General features: G+C 39.1%; 1 protein-coding gene across 1 annotated transcript in view; it reads right to left on the minus strand.

Annotated features, from left to right (window-relative positions):
• Window positions 1–125: 125 nt before the first annotated feature.
• The window catches only part of CUNH12orf56 (chromosome unknown C12orf56 homolog), a 102,051-nt gene continuing 81,456 nt past the window's right edge, over window positions 126–20,720 (minus strand). Inside the window, 1 exon segment of the mRNA XM_090275146.1 lies at window positions 126–208. Coding sequence (XP_090131272.1) covers window positions 126–208 — 83 coding nt within the window.

A 20,720-nucleotide genomic window follows, 5' to 3' on the forward strand; every position in this document is an offset into this window, starting at 1 on the left:
CCCGCAGCTCTGAGTATTCCGACTCTCAGGGAAGGAAGCGAGGTAGCCAGGAGGAGCTGAGCACGTCCTGAGGTGAGCTCAGAGACCCCACCCGTGAGACTGCGTCTATGCTGTTGACGTCACGTTTACATGACGTCAGTAGTGCCTGCCCGAACATCTGGCCCGGGCTCTCCGTGGGCCTGAGAGGCGGGGCGAGATTGTGAGACTCCTGGTTGGACTCACACGTGAAAAGGAATCAGCCCTCATAGCTTCTAGACCTGCTCATGTAAGTGTTTTACAGATTGGAAACCTGACATAGGTAAAGGTTTATATCTTAGCAACATATCTAATTTTACCCATCACAAACTAAGGGTTCTCACCTGTATCCCATTCTAGTCATTTTAGGTTCAGCTTCAGCTTGCACATACTACACAAACTACCTTAGGCATAAAAAGGTCTCATAATGAAGGATAAATTAATGTAACTTATGTTGAAACATCTGAATTCTTGCACTTTGTCATTCAGATTAATTACAAATTCCTTTGACATTTAATAAACTCCATATACCCATCTCGCTGAGTTAGTGTTTCCTTTCTTTTTTGTTGTAATGCTTTATTTATGCTATTTAATCACATAGTATTTAACCTCCTATATTTTTACATGTCTCTTTTCCCAAAGTGATGAACTCCCTAAAGCAGAATGTAGGGTTCACTCATCTTTATTATCTTTTCATAATGGATAGGACAGTGATGATTATTGAACAAATGAGGGAATTTTCTCTTTCATTCTTTTGTCAAACTAGAGTTATTTTGCCATTACTACCTTTTAATCCAAATCCCATAACTGTAATGAAGAGGAGTATATATTACACCTGTTCCCTGTTCTTAATATAATTGGATAAGATCAACCCTGTTAACTGTGACACCAGGCAGAATTTTATACATTAAGGTGAAAAAGGAAGCAGCAATCATTTGGGGGGAGGGTAGGCTTCCTGGAAGAGAATGTGATGGTTCTTTTATAACTAGTATTATTTTTAATCCTCACCCAAAGATATGTTCATTGATTTTAGACAAAGCAGGAGAGACAGAAAGATCGATGTGAGAGAAACATTGATCAGTTTTCTGCTGGACTCGCCCTGACTGGGAATCCACCTGGGTTTGAATCTGAAACCTAGGTAGGCGTGTGCCCTGACTGGAATCGAACCCACAACCTTTTGGTGTACAGGATGACACTCCAACCTGCTGAACCACCTGTCCAGGGCGAGGATGTGATGGTTCTTGATGAATGAGTAGAAGCCAGTAATTTAAATGAAAAAAAAAAACAAAAACAAAACTGTGCTAGCACCAAAGCCAACAGGCAATGAAAGAGGATTGTAAAGCTCATAAACATACCTGAATAATAAAAGAATTCTTTAGATAGTAAAGGTGGCATCATAAATCAGTGGGGAAAGGAAAATTTATTCAATTAATAGTGAAGAAGTCATGATTATGAAAAAAAATCCTTTACCCTATATTCTGCAACAAAAAATAATTACGTGTGTTAAAAAGAAACAAACTATAAAAATACAAGTGAAAATTTAATTAGGGTTAGAGAAGAACCTTTTATTTATAAAATTGGAAGAAATTACAAAGGAAGAGATTGACTTGACTATATAAAAATATCAAGAAAACACTGTACCGACCTGGGAAAAATATTTGTAACATGTCAGACAAAGGTTTAATGTGACTGACATATTAAGATCTAGTGATCATAGAAATGCAAATTAAACTATTCTGTTTTTCACCTGTCATATCTTTTAAATTCTTTTTTATGTGCTGGTAAACAAGCAGTGAGTCTGTTCTTACTATTGCAGATGAGAGTATAATTTGGTGTGACCTTTCTGGAAAACATTTGACAATACAGTATATATTAAGATTAAATAAGAGAACATGTACAGTGTCTAGAACAGTGTCTAAGACAAAGTAGATACTTAATAAATATTAGGAATATCTATTGTTGTTACTGTTATTGTTATTTTTTCATTAGTATCATACCTTTTAATCAGCAGAGTACCTAGAATAATACTTTGAACTTAATGGACGTTCACTAAATTTTTAATTGGCTGATTATTCTTCTCTCATAAGAATTTTATAGAAAAAGATATACAGTTAATGCCATATCAAGCTGTTAAAACATTAAAGTTATAAAGCAAGGAGTTATGAATGACCATATGGTTCAGCCCATAAGCAGGATTCTTTGTACAGTAGCAATAAATGTTGATGATATGTTAGCTATTTACTACTACATATCCAATAACTCCAAAACTTAGTGGCTTAAAACAATAAATATCATGTTTTATCTCTCACAATTTTTGTGAGTCAGGAATGTAAAAGCAGCTCAATTGGGCATTTCTGTTTCAATCTCGTAAAGTTGCAGTCAGATATTGGCTAGGACTGTTACCATCTGAAGACTTGTTTGAAGCTGGAGAATCCACTTACACGGTGACTCTCTCACATGTCTGGAAAGTTAGTTGGCTTACCAGACACTTGCTATGGAACAAACTCTTTCATTTTCTTTTTCGATTATTTACTAAAAAATAACATAGAGTTAGCAATATATTATGTAGCGCTTTAGCACCCAACTTTTAACTAAATATTGGGCTGGCCAAAAAGTCCATTTAGTTTTTTCTGTAAAATAAAACACATTTTTCATTTTCACCAATAACTTTTTTGATTTGGATATTTTGAGTATGTCAGCTATTTTCCCCTATTGGCTTCTAGTGGGTAGAGGCCAGGGGTGCTGCTAAACATCTTCCAATGCGTAAGATAGCCCCACAGCAAAGAATTACTTGGCCAAAAGGTCAATAGTACCAAGAAACTTTGCAAACTACTTTTGACACATTTGATTAGTCACAGCACCTACTGCATACATTGCACAAGCCTTTTTTTGCATTTCAGTTGCATTTCTACCTTTCTTGAAATAATAAAGCATAATATGCTGAAAATGTGTATTTTCTTCCATTTTCAGTATTAAAATGGCTACACAAAAATTCACCAATTTTTTTCTAGCCTTCTTGCCCCATTTATTATAATAGTATTAAATGTTTTATTGTTATTCTATTATAGCTGTCCCAATATTTCCCCCGTTGTCCTCCTCCACCCAGCCCCCTCCTCTCCCTCCAATCCCACAATCATTCCCCACCCTGTTGTCCATGTCCATGGGTCATTCATGCATGTTCCGTGAGTAGTTTCTTCCCCTTTTCACCCTTATGCCCTTTCTCCTCCCCTCTGGTTGCTGTGAGTCTATTTCTGCTACTCATGCCTCTGGCTCTGTTTGGTTCATTTGTTGGTTTCGTTCTTTAGATTCCTCTTATAAGTGAGCTATGTGGTAGTTTTCTTTCGCCACCTGGCTTATTTCACTTAGCATAATAGTCTCCATATATCATACATCCATGCTGTCGCAAAGGATATAGGAGTTCCTTCTTTCTTTCTGCTGCGTAGTATTCCATTGTGTAAATGTGCCAGTTTTTTGATCCACTCATCTACAGATGGGCACTTAGGCTGTTCCCAGCACTTGGCTATTGTAAATAGTGCTGCTATGAACATTGGAGTGTATAGGTTCTTTAGAATTGGTGTTTCAGGATTCTTAGGGTATATTGCCAGCAGTGGGATCACTGGGTCAAAAGGCAGTTCCATCTTTAGTTTTTTGAGGAAATTTCATACTATTTTCTACAGTGGCTGCACCAGTCTGCATTCCCACCAACAGTGCACTAGGGTTCCCTTTTCACCACATCCTCGCCAGCACTTGTTTGTTGATTTGTTGATGATGGCCATTCTGACCGTTGTGAGGTGGTATCTCATTGTGGTTTTAATTTGCATCTCTCTTATGGCTAGTGATGTTGAGCATCTTTTCATATGTTTATGGGCCTGCTGTATGCCCTCCTTGGAGAAGTGTTTGTTCAGATCCTTTACTCATTTTTAATTGGATTGTTTGACTTCCTGGTGCTGAGGCATATGAGTTCTTTATATATTTTGGAGATCAATCCCTTGTCTGAGGTATCATTGGCAAATATGTTCTCCCATACAGTTGGTTCCCTTTTCATTTTGATGATGGTTTCTTTAGTCATGCAGAAGCTTTTTAATCTGAAGTACTCTCATTTGTTTATTTTTCCCTTTAGTTCCCTTGCCCTAGGAGATATATCAGTAAATCTGAAATTTACTGCTTATGTTTTCCTCTAGGACTTTTACGGTGTCAAGACTTATATTTGTCTTTATCCATTTTGAGTTTATTCTGGTGTATGGTGTCAGTTGGTGGTCTAGTTTCTTTCTTTCTTTTTTTTTGCATATACCAGTCCAATTTTCCCAACACCATTTATTGAAGAGGCTATTTTTACTCCATTTTATGCTTCTACCTCCTTTGTCAAATATTAATTGAACATAGAGACATGGGTTTTTTTCTGGGCTCTCTATTCTGTTCCATTGACCTATGTGTCTGTTCTTATGCCAGTACCTGACTGTTTTGATTACAGTGGCCTTGCAGTATAATTTGATATCAGGTATTGTGATCCCTTCCACATTGTTCTTCTTTCTCAAGGTTGCTGATACTATTCAGAGTCTTTTTTGGTTCCATATAAATTTTTGAAATATTTGTTCTAGATCTGTGAAATATGCCATTCGTATTTTAATAGGAATTGCATTGAATGTATAGATTGCTTTGGGTAGTATGGACATTTTTAATGATGTCAGTTCTTTCAATCCATAAGCACAGTTTATGCTTCCATTTATTTGTATCTTCCTTAATTTCTTTCTTCTTTCCAAGTACAGATCTTTTACCTCCTTGGTTAAGTTTATTCCTAGGTACTTTATTTTTCTCGTTGCTATAGTAAATGAGATTTTTTCCCTAGTTTCTCTTTTTGATATTTCATTGTTGGTGTACAGAAATGCCCTTGATTTCTGAGTACTGGCTTTGTAGCTCACTATTTTGCCAAATTCACTTATTAGGTCAGTAGGTTTTTTGGTGGAGACTATAGGGTTTTCTATGTACACTATCATGTCATCTGCAAATAATGACAAGTTTACTTCCTCTTTTCCAATTTGGATGCCTTTTCTTTCTCTTTCTTTTCTTCTTTATTTCTTTTTTCTTTCATTTTTTGTCTGATCACTGTGGTTAGAACTTCCAGTACTACATTGAATAAGAGTTGTGAAAGTAGACACCCTTGTCTTGTTCCTGATCTTAAGGGGAAAACTTTTAGGTTTTGCCTGTTCAGTATGGTGCTGGCTGTAGGTTTCTCATATATAGCCTTTATTATATTGAGGTATGCTCCCTCTAGTCCCACTAGCTGAGTGTTTTTATCATAAATGGGTGCTGAGTTTTTCCAAATGCTTTTTCAGCATCTATTGATATGATCATGTGATTTCTGTCTTTCATTTTGTTTATGTGGTGTATTATGTTTATTCATTTGTGAATACTATACCATCCTTGCATTCTTGGGATGAATCCCCTTGATCATGCATCCAGATTGCCAATATTTTGTTGAGGATTTTAGCATCTACATTCATCAGAGATATTGGCCTGTAGTTTTCTTTCTTGTGTCTTTACCTGGTTTTGGAATTAGGATAATACTGGCTTTGTAAAAAGAGTTCGGGAGTCTTCCCTCTTCTTAAAATTTTTGGAATACGTAGTTTGAGAAGGATGGGAGTTAGTTCTTTAAATATTTGGTAGAATTCACCTGGGAAGCCATCCGGTCCAGGGCTTTTGTGTGCCAGGATTTTTTGATTACTGCTTCAATTTCACTAGTTGTTATTGGTCTATTCGGGCTTTCTGCTTCTTCTTGATTCAGCTTTGGAAGATTATATGTTTCTAGAAATTTGTGCATTTCACTCAGGTTGTTCACTTCCTTGGCATGTAGTTGTTCATAGTAGTTTCTTACAATCCATTGTATGCCTATGGTATCAACTGTAACTTCTCTTTCATTTCTGATTTTGTTTATTTGGGTCCCCTCTTTTTTTTTAATTGGTGAGTCTCATTAAAAGTTTGTCAATTTTGTTTATCTTTTCAAAGAACCAGCTCCTAGACTCATTGATATTTTGAATTGTTTTTTAGTCTCAATGTCATTTAATTCTGCTCTGATCTTGATTATTTCCTTCCTTGTACTCGCTCTGGGCTTTATTTGTTGTTGCTCCTCTAGATCTTCTAGATGTAGGAGTAAGTTGCTTATTTGAGATTTTTCTATCTTCTTTAAGTAGGCCTGCATTGCTATGAACTTCCCTCTCAGGACTGCCTTCACTGTGTCCCATAGGTTTTGGGTTATTGTGTGTTCATTTTCATCTGTTTCCAGATACCTTTTGAATTCTTCCTTGATCTCATCATTAAGCCATTCATTATTTAATAACATGTTATTTAGTTTCCATATATTCGAATGTCTTTGAGTTTTTTTTCTTGAGGTTGGTTTCTAGTTTCAAGCCATTGTGATCTGAGAAGATGCTTGATATGATTTCAATTTTCATGAATTTTTTTAGGCTGTTTTGTGTGCTGTCATGTGGTCTCCCTTTGAAAATGTTTCATGTGCACTTGAAAATAATGTATATTTTGCTTCTTTGGGAAGAAAGGTTCTGTATATATCAATTTAGTCCCTTTGATCTAGAGCAGCGGTTCTCAACCTGTGGGTCGCGACCCCTTTGGGGGTCAAACGACCCTTTCACAGGAGTCGCCTAAGACCATCAGAAAACACATATATAATTAATATTGTTTTTGTGATTAATCACTATGCTTTAGTTATAGTTGGGGGTCACCACAACACAAGGAACTGTATTAAAGGGTCGCGGCATTAGGAAGGTTGAGAACCACTGATCTAGAGTGTCATTCAGTGCCTCAGTTTCCTTGTTGAGTCTTTGAAAGATCTATCCATTGTTGACAGTGGGGTGTTAAAATCCCCTACAATGACTATGTTGCTGTCAATATCTTTCTTGAAGTTCTCCAAGGTTTTTCTTATATATTTAGGTGTTCCTATGTTGGGTGCATGTATGTTTACAAGGGTTCTAGCCTCTTGTTGGACTACTCCCTTAAGTATTATGAAGTGACCTTGTTTGTCTATTGTTATGGCCTTTGTTTTGAAGTCTATTTTGTCTGATATAATACTCCAACTTTTTTTTTTATGTTTATTTGCTTGGAATATTTTTTTCCATCCCTTCACTTTCAGTCTGTGTAAGTCTTTTGTTCTAGGTGGGTCTCTTGTAGACAGAAAATGTGCAGGTCATGTTTTCTCATCCATTCAGCTACTCTATGTCTTTTGATTGGAGCATTTAATCCATTTACATTTAAGGTTATTATTGATAAGTACTTATTCATTGCCATTTTTTCCCTTTGTAACTGTGTTCCCCTCTCTCTTCTTCATCTTCTTAAAGCAGTCCCTTTAGCATCTCTTGCAATGCTGGTTTGGTGTAGATGTATTCTCTTAGCCTTTTTTTGTCTGGGAAACTCCTTATTTTGCTTTTCATTTTAAATGAGAGCCTTGCTGGGTACAATAGTCTTGGTTGCAGGTCTTTGCTTTTCATTATTTGGAATATTTTTTGCCATTCCTTTCAGGCAAAGAGAAGGAAAAAGTAAAATTTAAAACAAAAATAAACAAAGGCAGAAGGAAGGCAAAATGGAGGAGGAGAGGGGAACAGAAAAATTTGAGATTTGATATGCAAAAATAGTAAAGATCTAGGAATAAAATTGAAGAAATGCAACAACAACAACCACATCAACAATCAACAAGCAAAGATTAATAAAGGTGGAGAGAGAATAGGGTATTTCAAGAATGGGGAAAAGAATGTGAAATGACTAATGACAAGAAAAATTGTTTTGTGAGGCTGGAAGGGGACGAAATAGTAAGAGTACAGAATAGAAACAAATCATAGCAAGAGAAAGAATAAAATTTAAAACAAGAATAAGAAAAGGAAGGAAGAAAGCAAAGTGGAGTAAGAGAAGGGAGGAGCAAAATATGAGATTTGAAATAAACTAAAATTTAAAAAAATAGTAAAATAATAGGAACAAACTTGAAGGGAAACAAATGAATGTTAAAAAGCTATGCAGGAGAGAAAATAATGCAAATAATGAAGAAGACTGTGGTGGAATTTGTCTCAGCAGAGTCCAATGTTTGTCACTATGTTATCTTTCTGGATCTGCCCCTGGTAATGTCAGATAGTGTCCTAGTCTGGCCCTAGGCAACCTGTTCAAGACTACAAGTAATCCAGTCTGTGGCTGTCTCCTTCAGACTTGACTGGTCCCCACTGTTCTGCCCTGCCAGCTTTTTTTTTTCAGCACAGGACCCAGGATTTGTTCATTTAATGACCCGAGAGGACTGCCAGTACCTTCTCCAACTGCTTCCAGAGGGGACCCCTAGTGGGAGGATGGGAACCCTGGGTCACTCCCAGGAGATGCTGTTCAGTCTTCAGGGAAGGTGGTGGGAATGTTTCCAGGTAACATCACCGCACATCTTGGTCTGTCCCAGATTCTTTCCAAAAATGAATGGTTTCTGGTGAATTACCTGTGTTTCCTGTGAGGGACCAATATATGTAAAAAGGGCAGCTCTTTTCTGCTTGGTGCAGACAGCAGTTCTGTCTAAGCACTGAGGCGCGGTGGGGCCCTGAATCCCCCTTGCTGCGCCTGTCTCTAATCTCTCTGCTCTGCTGGTTTCAGTGGATCAGAGGCCAGGGAACAGGGCATCTTGTAGTGTCTGGTAGGAAGGGCCCTTTCAGAGTTTTCTTTCTTTCCCCTGTGGATAGCGCCCAGGAGGGTGCTCCTGAGCCTGGCCTCACTGATCTGCAGAGCCTGTAATCCCACAGGTTGGGGTTGGGCTCACCTGCCTGGTAGGGGACCTGCCTGGCTGCAAATATCTCAGGCATTCAGCTCCTGGCCATTTTGCAGGAGACCCGGGTCCAAGCTACCCACTCTGCACAGTCCCCTGCTCACCAGCCATGCTGGGTCAGATCCCACAGTCCCTTCAGCATGACACTATCACTCTGGTTTCTTTGTTGGCAGAGTCGCTGCACGTGCATGCACACGTGAGGACAAGGTCCCTGTTGAGTATTGAGTCTTGCCTCAGCTCCTCTTTTAAAAGAGTTTCTATGTGGTCCCCCTCACTAGGGGGCCTGTTCTTCATGTCCTCCCCCTCCCCAAAAAGCACAAAGCCTCTCCTTGGTCAGGGCTGACCACAGCCTGCCAGAGCCTCTGACAGTTTTAGATAAAATTTCTCTCTGGATCTCTCCCAGATGTCACTGGGACAAGTCCAGCAGCAATACTGTAGCACCGGGCAGTGGCAGGTGCTCTTGCCGTGCCCTCCAGTGAGTCTCAGCCTTGGGCAGGCCTGCTCCTGCCTCACTGTCTCTGCAGCCAGCACCTCCCCACCATCTCTCTCTGCCCCGGGAGTGCATTCAGACTCTGCCCCATTTGCAGTTGTCATGGAGCCCGTGGTTGGGAAGGTGACAGCCCTCTCCCCAGTAAGTACCACAGTCCCCAATTCCTGGCTCCTGGCAGTAGCAGGGTGCACAGCCCTGCCAGGACAGAGGGCACAAAGACATGTCTGGGCACAGAGGTATGGGCACGCTGGAGGCTTCTTCCCAAGGAGGATATTTTAAATTCCTCAAAATGGCTCCCGCCTCAAATCTGCACAGCGAGAAGTACCTGGCTGGGCAGCCGCAGCAGCAGCTGCTCCACCTAAAGAGCCCGGGTCGCATGCTCCCGAGTGCCCTGCAAGCGGGCAGGCTCTTGCCCACTCAAGAAGTTTTTTCTTTAAATGCACGCTGAAATGACATCTACCACAATACAGTCTAGCAAAATTGTTTCGAATGAAGTTAAAGGCAACTAAGTACTCCTAGAGCCATCCTACAGAAAAAACTAAACAAACTTTTTGGCCAACCCAATATTTTCCCTCTTGTATGCAGAAAAGTCTGACCAAAAAAAAAAAAAAAAAAAAAAACACAACAAATTTAACTGTTTTCATTTTGTTTTTCTACATATCTAAATATAATGTGATCTTGAAATCATGCTTAAGGAATTATATTGGATGAGTTAAGGGACTAATCTAAACTTTAAGAGAGAAAGATTGTTAGATCTATTCTCTAACCATTGTCCAGTTATTGGTACAGAGCTGCATTGTCTAATGTGGTAGTCACTAGCAATATGTAGCCAGTCACATTTAAATGCATTGAAACCAAATATAATTTAAACTTTGGTGGTTCATTTGCACTAGCCACATTTCAAAATCAGTAGCCACTTGTGGCTAGTGGCTGCTGTATTGGATGGCACAGGTATCGAAATTTCCATCATCATAGAAGGTTCTATTGGGCAGTGCTGGGGAAAAAAAATTCATAAGAAAGAATTTCACAAATAAAACAAGCCAGAATGAACAGCGAGATCTGTTATTATTTTAATTCTATTTCATACTTTGACAATAAATTTTCTCTTTAAAATGTTTTATATGTATATACATATTTCTAAACAAAAATTATAGCTAAATCTATTGAATACTTTAAAAATTCCAGGAATTGTGCTAAGTGCTTTACATGAATTAACCCATTTAATCCTTAGGGAAATGTTCATTATGGAAAATTTGGAAAACATTTGAGAGAGACAGAAAGAGGAAGAGAGAGAGAACCAACCTTAATCCCCAAACCAGAGATAATCACTGTTGACATTTCTAGTGGATGCTGTGCTGTGCTGCCCAGATCCCAAGATACAGCTGCCAGGAATGTTGGCTGCTGATGGCTCACAGTTGAATTTCTCTCCAGAATTGCCTTCTGTGAAAGAAACCACATGACCCTAGATTATATCTCCTCCCTACAGGCAGCACAAATCTAACAACTGGTCAATTGCGAAGGTACGAAGGCACAGTCTCTCAATTGGGACAATCTGGGACATCCAGCTTTAGAACTTCCCGTGGGACTGCTTAAAGTCTCTGTGGCAACTGCTCTGCAGTTTGCCTTCTCCCTCTGTCCAACCCAACCTCTGTATAGGTACTGTTCCTGAGAGCACTCTCCAGTAAACCACCTGTGTGCAGATCTCTGGCTCAGAGTCCGTTTTCTGAGAAATCCAACCAAAGTCAACATTTCAGAATGTAAGTTCCAGTTGTTTTTTTCTTTTTTGCATAATATCTGTTTAAATTTATAAAATCTATCTACACTTATTCCACCCCAACACATTTGATGTTTTTCTTTTTTTGATGTTTTCTTATCTATGGTTGTATACATTAATTTTTTAGTTGACAACATTTTATGAATAATTTTAACATGCAACTAAGTATTTTTCTATGCCACAATTGAACTGCTATCTGGGATTCACTTGGCACGTCATACTCAGTCAGTCTTGTATTCTTAGATATTTTTCTGTTTCCTGGATTTCATTGTGGCAGATCCTAAAATATGGTAGACCAACACCAGTTCCCAACTTGCCTCTCACTTGCCTTAATTACAATTCGAGGTAGTATAAACTTCAGCCATTGGAAAGTAAGCTGAAGATTTCTGAGGTTGAGGGGAAAGTTCCAAGAAATTCTGCCTTCCAAATTAAATGAGACGGCCAAAACTGGTATCATCTCTTACCTATTTTTTCTTCTTTGTAAGGAATGAGATGTCTAGAGCTGTATTAGCTACCTTTCATCCATGAAGGAAACATTAAGAAAATTAAAGGCTTTTGGCCCTGAGATCACTGAACATTTAAATCAATGCCAACAACTACTAATCTCTGGATTTCTTCTTATGATGAGAAAAATAACTATTGTTTTAACGTACTGGTGTCTGAGGTTTCCGTTTTTTACAGCTAAAGTCATTTATAAATGTCACTGCCCCTGACATTCCTGTTTAGAAGTAATACAGTAACGAACATCATTGTACATAAATACTTGAAGAGCAGCAACTTAACATTAAAGTCAGGGAGCAAGAGAATTAGGATCCTGCATTTCCAGCATTTCTTCTTTTCAGCCATATGCAGCTTTGTCCTTACCTTACACTTCCTGTTATCTTTTGCTTGTGGGGACCAGAAAAGTAGTGCACATAAGGCTTCCTAAACTCTTCTAAAAGATAGGTAGTTAGAAGAGGAACTAGACTTTTTATAAATCAGAATCCTATCTCTTTAGGATATTTTGGCAAATGCAGCATGCCATGGTATTCATTATCCATAATACAGAAAGGACAGGGTTAAATTGAAAAATAAATATTGAAAGTGTGTTTGATATCAGCCTTTAGTGGCAGGTGCTTGACAATGCAAAACCTGAATCTAGTGAGTCTACCTCCATGACTCCCACTTACTCACCTAATCCTGAGGCTTGTCCTGGTTCAAAATAAAGAAGTGCGAATGCTTTTTAATACTGTAGGGAATCAGAGTATATAAGACCTGAAGTGTCCAAAGTAAAGATGCCCCAGCTCATTTCCTCTAGTGTCTTTAGGATAGAAGATGGCTCCAGATCTGGCCAGGCTCTCCTGCAAGTTACTCGAGACTTAGACTTCCATTTGTGAACACTGACTAAAACTGGACTGGTGTCAGCAACAAAGGCAAAAAGCAACCTAAGGAAATTATCTATCTGATAAAGGGTTAATATCCAGAATATATAAGAACAAGAAGTCCTAATTCAACAACAACAACAAAACATGTAACCTGATTTTAAAATGGGCAAAGAAAATAGTATGCAAGTGGCCAACAACCGTATATGAAAAGATGCTCAACATCACTAATTATAGGGAAATGCAAACCAAAACCACAATGAGATATTATTTCACACTCATTAGAATAACTATAATCAAAAATAAATAAATGTTGGCAAGGATGTGGAGAAATTGGAAACCCTGACCACTAATGGTGGTTCCTCAAAAAATTAAAAATAGAATTAGCATATGATCCAGCAATCCCACTTCTGGGTATATATCCAAAATAATTGAAAGCAGGATCTCAAAGAGATATTTATTCATCCATGTTCATAATGGCATTGTTTATAATAGCCAAGAGGTGGAAGCAACCCAAATGTCCGTAAAAAGCTAAGTGGATAAAGAAAATGATGTATATATATATAATGGAGTATTATTAAGCCTTACAAAAGAAAGAAGGATGGAAGGAAATATTGTCACATACTACAACATGGATTTTGAGGACATCATGCTAAGTGAAAGAAGCCAATTACAAAAAGACAAATACTGTATGATTTTACTTATGTGACATATCTAGAGTAATCGGATTTATAGAGAGAAAGTAGAACTGTGGTTTCCAGGGCCTGGAAGGGAGGAGAGGGAAATGAGGAGTTGTTATTTAAGAAGTATAGACTTTCAATTTTGCAAAATGAAAATATTCTGGAAATGTTGCACAACAATGTAACTATACTTAACACTGAGCAGGAGGGAAAGGAAATCAAGAATATAAGTGGCCCACAAAGCTTAAAATATTTACTATATGGGCCCATTACAGAAAAAGTTTGCTGACCCCTGTGAACTGTATTATTTATAGCACATTTTGCATTTTTGTATTCTGTTGGTGTATTAGGTGCAATATATAAGAACCACTCACACCATTTTAGGAAAAAGGGGGATTTAATACAAGGAATGAGGGGCTCACAAAATCACTGGAAACGCTAAAAGGAAGGTCACTTAGCAGGGCCTACAAGAATGATTCCTAGGACAACTGCTGGACTGGTCTACCAGGCAGCTACTACTGCTACAATAATCAGAAAGGTGGGGAGTCAGGAGACGCCACCAGTACTGTTGAGTGCAAACACACAGCACTGTAGCTGTGACCCAAGGATCAGGAAGCCACTTCTACACCTGCGACTACTTCAGTGTGTCCACACTGAGTCTGTCAGCAGAAACAAAGTAGATGACTCTAGCCTGGGATGCACCTTCCAAGTGCTTCTCATTGGCACAAGCAGAATGCTAACTTCAGGAAGATGGAGAAATGTGGTTTTTCTTTCTTTAGCCCCTGCAGGATGAGAAAGCACACTACAGGTTTGGAATGGATGCTGAGAGCTAGTTCTGAGTACCCACCGTAGCTGGTTTGTGGCTTTAGGCTCTTTCCAACTCTTCTCATCATTGGCCAACTCCTTATTCTTTTATTTGAGAAACCTTCTCTGGCACTCCCCTACTTCCATCCAACCTTACTGGGTGAATTGCCCTTTTTGAGCTTCCATAGCTTGTAGCCCTGGCTCTGCAATATGTATATCCCTCCATAGCATAAGAGCCTGAATTCTTCCTCCACTGGACTGCAAGCTCCTTGAAAGCAGAATCTCAGTCTTATTCATCATTATGTGAAGTAATCAATATATATTTGTTAAAATTAATGAATAGTTTCTGTATTATAACATTCTAAATAGACTCTTTTCTTATTTTCTTTGTTCCATACTCATGTATGCTGTATCTGTATACAGTGAAAGCTCAGTACTTTCTGGCTTTCTTTTTTACATGACAAAGGAAAGTTCTATCAATACTCTATATGGGTGTCTTTATTTGACTCTGTATAACTAGGTTAATTAATGCTATGGAACAACTAATGTGTGAACAGTTTCCATATGTATATACATATATATACAAACACACTCAAATGAGTGTATATAAAATCCTCACAACTATCCTATTAGCTTGACACTATTTTTATTCCCATGTTATAGATGGAGAAACTGGAGCTTAGAGGAGGTAAGTAGCTTATTTACTGTCACAGAGTAAGTGGCAGAGCTGGGACTTACATCAAGGTGTAGCTAATACCATAATTTGTACTCTTAACTATTATGATGATGATGATTGTGGTAATAATGACAACTGATGGTTCCAGACATTGTGCTGGACATTTCACATGTGTTCCTCCAGCTATGTACTTCCTTGCATATAATTGATGCTCACTAGTTATTACATATAGGAAGGTAGACAAAGCTCTTGATACCTGTGGTCTCTTCCTGGCTCTGCTACTAATTCACTGTGTAACCTCAGGTAAGTACTAATCCTTCGGAGTTCCAGTGTTCTCTGCAAATCAGTGAATGAGCTCAAAAATAATTCTAGTTCTAAATTTTAGGCCTCTGTAAATGTTTTTTATTCTATTATTATTACTTCTGTATACCAAGCATTTTCTCACCCTTTAAATTCTAATTTCCTATAGGATCTTGATTTTGTTTTATATTGTTTTTTGTTTTGTTTTTTTTCACACTTTCCTTGGTACCTAGTCCAGTGTTCTCCATAGTATATAACAGGCTTATGAGAGGTGTGTATATAGATATACAGATTGAGCTGTGTCCATGGGGAAACATCCATCTTCATAAGAAGCTGTGGTTATTGTCATATGGCCTTCCTTTGCAGACGACATTGAACTGTAACTTAGGGCTGCCTCAGAGAAATAGGCACTCAGCGCCTTTGGAAACTTTTCTGCAGTCAGAGATAAGATTCTTATCCTTAAAGCAGAGCTGTGGTCACTATACAAGCATTTACTCCTGTGACTGAATGCAGAAAGCTGTCTTTTATGAAAATTGTGCTGTGCGCACGGAACAGGATCTTGGCCTATGGATAATGCCAGATACAGTAGGGAGTTTTATACAGGGAACCAATTTTTATCCTATTCCCTGTCTCTTCTAGGACAATCTGAAAATCACAAATCATTTCATAGCTTTTCTGAATCTTCAAAGAATCACATTTTAGAAAATGAAGTTTAAAAAGGAACTAACTTTCTCCCCAAACATATGAATGACTTAATGCACAATGCAAAATATTTCTGAAACTTTGACTTTGTATCTGTAGTTTAGACAGTCTCAAGAAAAAAAGCTACCCTTGTCCACTTTTCTCCCTATTAGCAGCAAGCACAGGGTTAGGAATATATCAGGCACTCAAATATATATACTTATGGACTGAATTAAATAAATGGTTTTTCTGCTATGTCTTCCTTTCCAAGCTATAGAGTCAGCTGGCAGAAATCTGATTTTTAAAAAATGGCTCCTACATTTCTCTCGGGGATCAGAACTAGGCCATGTTCCTGATTGGGCTGACCCGACATGGATTTCAGGTTGAGATGATTAGGTACTCTGAGACACTATATTATTAGTCAGCTAATGCATGAGTGGTAGTAGAAAAATAAGTAAATTCATTTTCATCAGTGAGACCATCCCAAGGTCTGGAAGCTTAGTTTAGGGACTTGCTGTGCTGTTTCCTGGGTGCTGAGACAAGTTTGCCAGCAGTTCCTGGGGTGTTCACTGTCAGCCTGAGTTAAAACCCTGAGGACAGGGAGTTCACAGATTCAGGCTTCAAAATGAGAGCGCTTTTTAAGCCCCCACCTGACACAAAATGAACACTGAGCCTGGGAATCCTCCTTAATTTAACTCCTTGAGTTAAAGATAATCTTTTACTATAGCCTTTTTCCTAATACAGTCTTACATTTCATTTTAATTGTCCTCTATATAACTGCTCTGCATTTCAATTACTTCCATTTTTATTTGTAATGTTTTGTAATTTCACATTTCTTTTTAAAAGTCTAAACGTAGACACACCCTCTTTATTTTAATAGCCGTGGTGCCCTATTTGCCACTTAATATCTGGGTTCCTGTAGTTTCAACAGATCCACAAAGTGTGCCACCTCCATCTGATAGATTGATATTCTGATCATGTTCAAGGCTGAAAACAGCTGCAAGAATTTGTCCTTGAAATTCTTTAGCAGTAGCTTCCAGTTGATGAAGCCCAAATTTGTCCAGTCTTGTGGATTGACCACTAAGACATGATTATCATGATTCCACCCTCACTGGGACAAACTGAGCAGGACTGGCCTGTTGTGGAACAAGCTGCAGAAGTCAGTATTCCCAGAGAGGAACAGGTTAAAACCTTCCAAACCTGCTAAGGAATTTGACCTAGTTCCTTGAAACTAGAGTGTAACTTGAAAGTATAATTGGTTGCAAATGTGTTCCTTTCTTCCTCAAAATTACTTTTGAAACCCTGTGAGACAGAGAGAAGGCACCTTTCCTCACATGGTTTCAGACCATCAACTGTTGATAAACTTGACAAATTTAATATGAAATTTGGGGAACAGATGATTAATGCGACTTCATTTTATCAAAAGATTGTTAGGTACGGAGGTGGATTTAACTGCGGGTGCACTGGGCACGCGCCTTGGGCCTGGACTTCTGAAGGGCCCCGCAAAATCGCAACTTTACATTTTTTCTAATGACACCAAGTTTGCTTTCATATGTGCAATTTTAATTACGTACAAGTTTACAATTGGCGGTAAAACTTGACAGTATGTTTATATTCGCTTATTTTCATTATTTCATTACTCTGCTGCATAGGCCCCACGTGGCTGCGCTACCACTCATCAGAGCAATAGAATCGTATTTGCTACAAAGGTTCTCCTGCAGTGCAGACTTACAATATATGCAAATATGCAGGGATGTAAATTAGTTTGTGGAAATGTACTTGTTTCATTTATGGTTTTAAAAATAGTTTTCTGTGTGTATAAATAAATATTCAGGTAAGTTAAAATTATATTAAAATAAAATTAATTCATATTGAAATTATATTAAGATAAAATTAATTCCTGTTGTTACATCAGCACCTGGATTTTCATAGTTTATGAATAATTTTTGAATTTTAGTTAATCATTAACTTACTGTGCTATAACAAAAAATCTCTTCTCTAGTATTCTAATCATTCAGACTATTAAGTTTTATATTTTTCTTTTCATTGGTAGCTAGAAAAATGAAACAACATCTGTCAGGGCTGAAAAAAGATATTTTAAAAAAACATGAGGACTACCAGACAAGATGGAGGCATAGACAGACATGCTGCATCTCCCTCCACAACTAAGAAGGAATACAGCTACCTCAAAACTAGAGACAACTAGAAGTTCCAGAAAATCACTGCATGGAAGTCCAGCAAACAAAGATATAAAGAAGAAATACTCATCCAGACAGGTAGGAGGGGCGGAGCCGGGGCAGAGAGGACACAGTGTGGTGGTGGCAGCAGTGACAACAGCAGCAGGCCAGCGGAAAGTGCAGTTACACGTTTTAAAAAGTCAGGAAGGACAGCTGGGGAGCATTCCCAGCCCCTCACCAGACAGAGCAGCTCACTGTCCCAGCACGGGAGAAAATCAAGCCTCATTACTTCTGACTGTGCAAACCAGTGGAGGTTGGGACGGAGGCAGAAACTGCCAGTCTCTCAGCAGAGTCCACTTGTTTAAAGGGCCCCCACGGTCCCAGAATGTCCGCAGACCCACCCACTCTGGGAACGGCAGCCAGGGCAGCAGCTAGAGGGGCGCCAGTTTGGTGCAGAAGTGGGAGAAGTGCCTGGAAAAGGGGCAAGTGCTGGGCAAGCGGCATTGTTCCTTCTCAGATCCCTCCCCCAGATACAGTGCCACAACATGGTGAAACAGGTCGCCCGTTACTGACGAATACCTAAGGTTCCGCCCCTTACAATATAGTAGGAGTGACAGCTCTCCCTGGGACATGGAAGCAAACAAACACAGGAGACTTCCAGCCAAGATGGAGGCCTAGACTGACACTCTCCATTTCCCTCCACAACTAAGAAGGAATACACCTACTGCAAAACCAGAAATAACCAGAAGTTCCAGAAAATAAATGGAAGTCCAACATATGAAGTTATAAAGAAGTGGTGCTCATGCAGAGAGGTAGGAGGGGCAAAATCTGGGAGAAGAGTTCAAGCTGTGCTGTCCACGGCAGCAGCAGCGATGGAGGCAGGACAGTGATAAGCACAGACACCCGTATTTAGGGGGAGACAAGAAGCGCCTGGGAAGCACCTCTGGCTGCACACCAGACCCATCAGCTTGCGATTCCAAAGCTGGGGAAGGCAGACCTCCATTGCCTTGGACTTGAGGCCCAGAGAAGGGGGGATGGAGGAGGAGGCTCCCAGTCTCTCATGGGGAGAGTGAATGGCAGGAAACCATCTTGGACCCCCACCCCCGCAGAAAACGCCCCAATGTGGTGAGACGGGTCGCCCAGCTGTGACGAGTGCTTGGACCTCCTATAGCATAGGAGGTCTGACAGCCCTGCCCAGGAAGCAAAGGTAAACACAGAATGGTCAGGATGGCACAGATCATGACAGAGATCCCGGTGACACAGCTGACCAGACAGAAAATATCTAATCTAACAGAGCAGCAGATAGGAAATATTTCTGAGGCTCAGTTCAGAGTTTTGCTTATAAAAATGCTTACAAACCTAACAGCAGATCTTAAACAAGATGAAGAAGGAATGAAGGCTAGTCCTACTGAAATGAACAAAAACACATATGAAACTAGTGGCGAGGGAAAGAAAACCAGGGATCAAATCAACAAATCGGAAAATAGGGAAGGAACAAACAGTCAACCAGTGCAGAAAGAGGAAATGAGAAGTGAGGAAAATGAGGAGAGGCTCAGAAACTTATCGAACAGCTATAAGCCGGCCAACATCCAAATCATAGGGCTGCCAGAAAGTGAAGAAGAAGAACTAGGAATTGAAACATTATGTGAAAAGATAATGAAGCAGAACTTCCCTAACTTTGGGAAGGAAATAGACTAAAAGGTCCAGGAAACACAGAGAGTTCCAAAAAAACTGGACCCAGGAAGAACCACACCAATACACATTAGAATCAAAATGTCAAAAATTAAGCATAAAGAGAGAATCTTAAAAGCAGCAAGAGAGAAGAAGAGAATTATGTACAAAGAGTCCCAATAAGACTATCAGCAGATTTCTCAAAAGAAACTCTGCAGGCAAGAAGGGATAGGCAAGAAATATTCAAAGTAATGAAAAGCAAAAACCTACGACCATGATTACTCTATCCAGCAAAGCTGTCATTCAGAATAGAAGGGCAGAGAAAATGTTTCCAGGACAAAGTAAAACTGAAGGAGTTCATCAGATCCAAACCACTGTTATATGATATGTTAAAGGGACTTGTTTAGGAGAAGGAGGATCAAAACTTTGAACATTAAAATGAGAACTGTATCACAACAACCAACAACAGAAGCTAGGGAATTGAAACAAAGGCAGACTAAGTAGGCAACGAGAGTGGGAAAAGAATTATAGGTATGGGGGAGGTCAATGGAGAGGGTGAAAGAGGGGAAGGGAGGGAGATGGTACAGGAATTAAGAAGCATAGTAGGAGGGAGTGGAGTAAATAGGAAGATGGTGAGAAGAACTATATGCACCACCAATGGACATAGACTAAGGGGGGGGGTGTATAACTGGAGGGGAGTCACTGTGTGGAGGGGAACAAAGGGAATAGAAATTGGGACAACTGTAATAGCATAAACAATGAAGCATATTAAAAAGAGGTAAAAGACGCCCCCCATCCCAAAAAGAAAAAGACGTGAGCAAGTTGCCAACCAACAGAAAGGAGCATTGGACAAATAACTGGCCCTGGCCATTCAGGCCATCATAATTCGAGCAACAATGAAAATGAAGAACAAGGAGCTTCCATCTGTCAAAAAAAAGTTAGTTGAAGTTGAAAACCAAGGTATAGAAGAAAGCAACAATGATGAAGAAGATGAAGAACCAGTCAACCAGGTAAAAAACCAGTAGAAAAAAATAAAGTCCATTAGAAAATATTGAAACGCAAATGGAAAACATTCCACTCGAAGTTACACTAAAAGATATTGCTCTGTGGCCTAACATTTTATCTAATGAAAAGGTTGAATTTCTAATTTCAAATAAACCAAAAAATATAGGCAATGTAACTATACTTAAATCAATCTATAAACACAGTGATCACATTTACTACAGAGGTTTATGTAAAGACCATTTTTACAGAAAAATTTCGAATGGTGAAAAAAGAAAGGATGTACCTAATTTTT

The sequence above is a fragment of the Furipterus horrens genome, unplaced genomic scaffold (assembly GCF_987537825.1).
Source record: "Furipterus horrens unplaced genomic scaffold, mFurHor1.1.pri manual_scaffold_4, whole genome shotgun sequence".
Lineage (NCBI taxonomy): Eukaryota > Metazoa > Chordata > Mammalia > Chiroptera > Furipteridae > Furipterus > Furipterus horrens.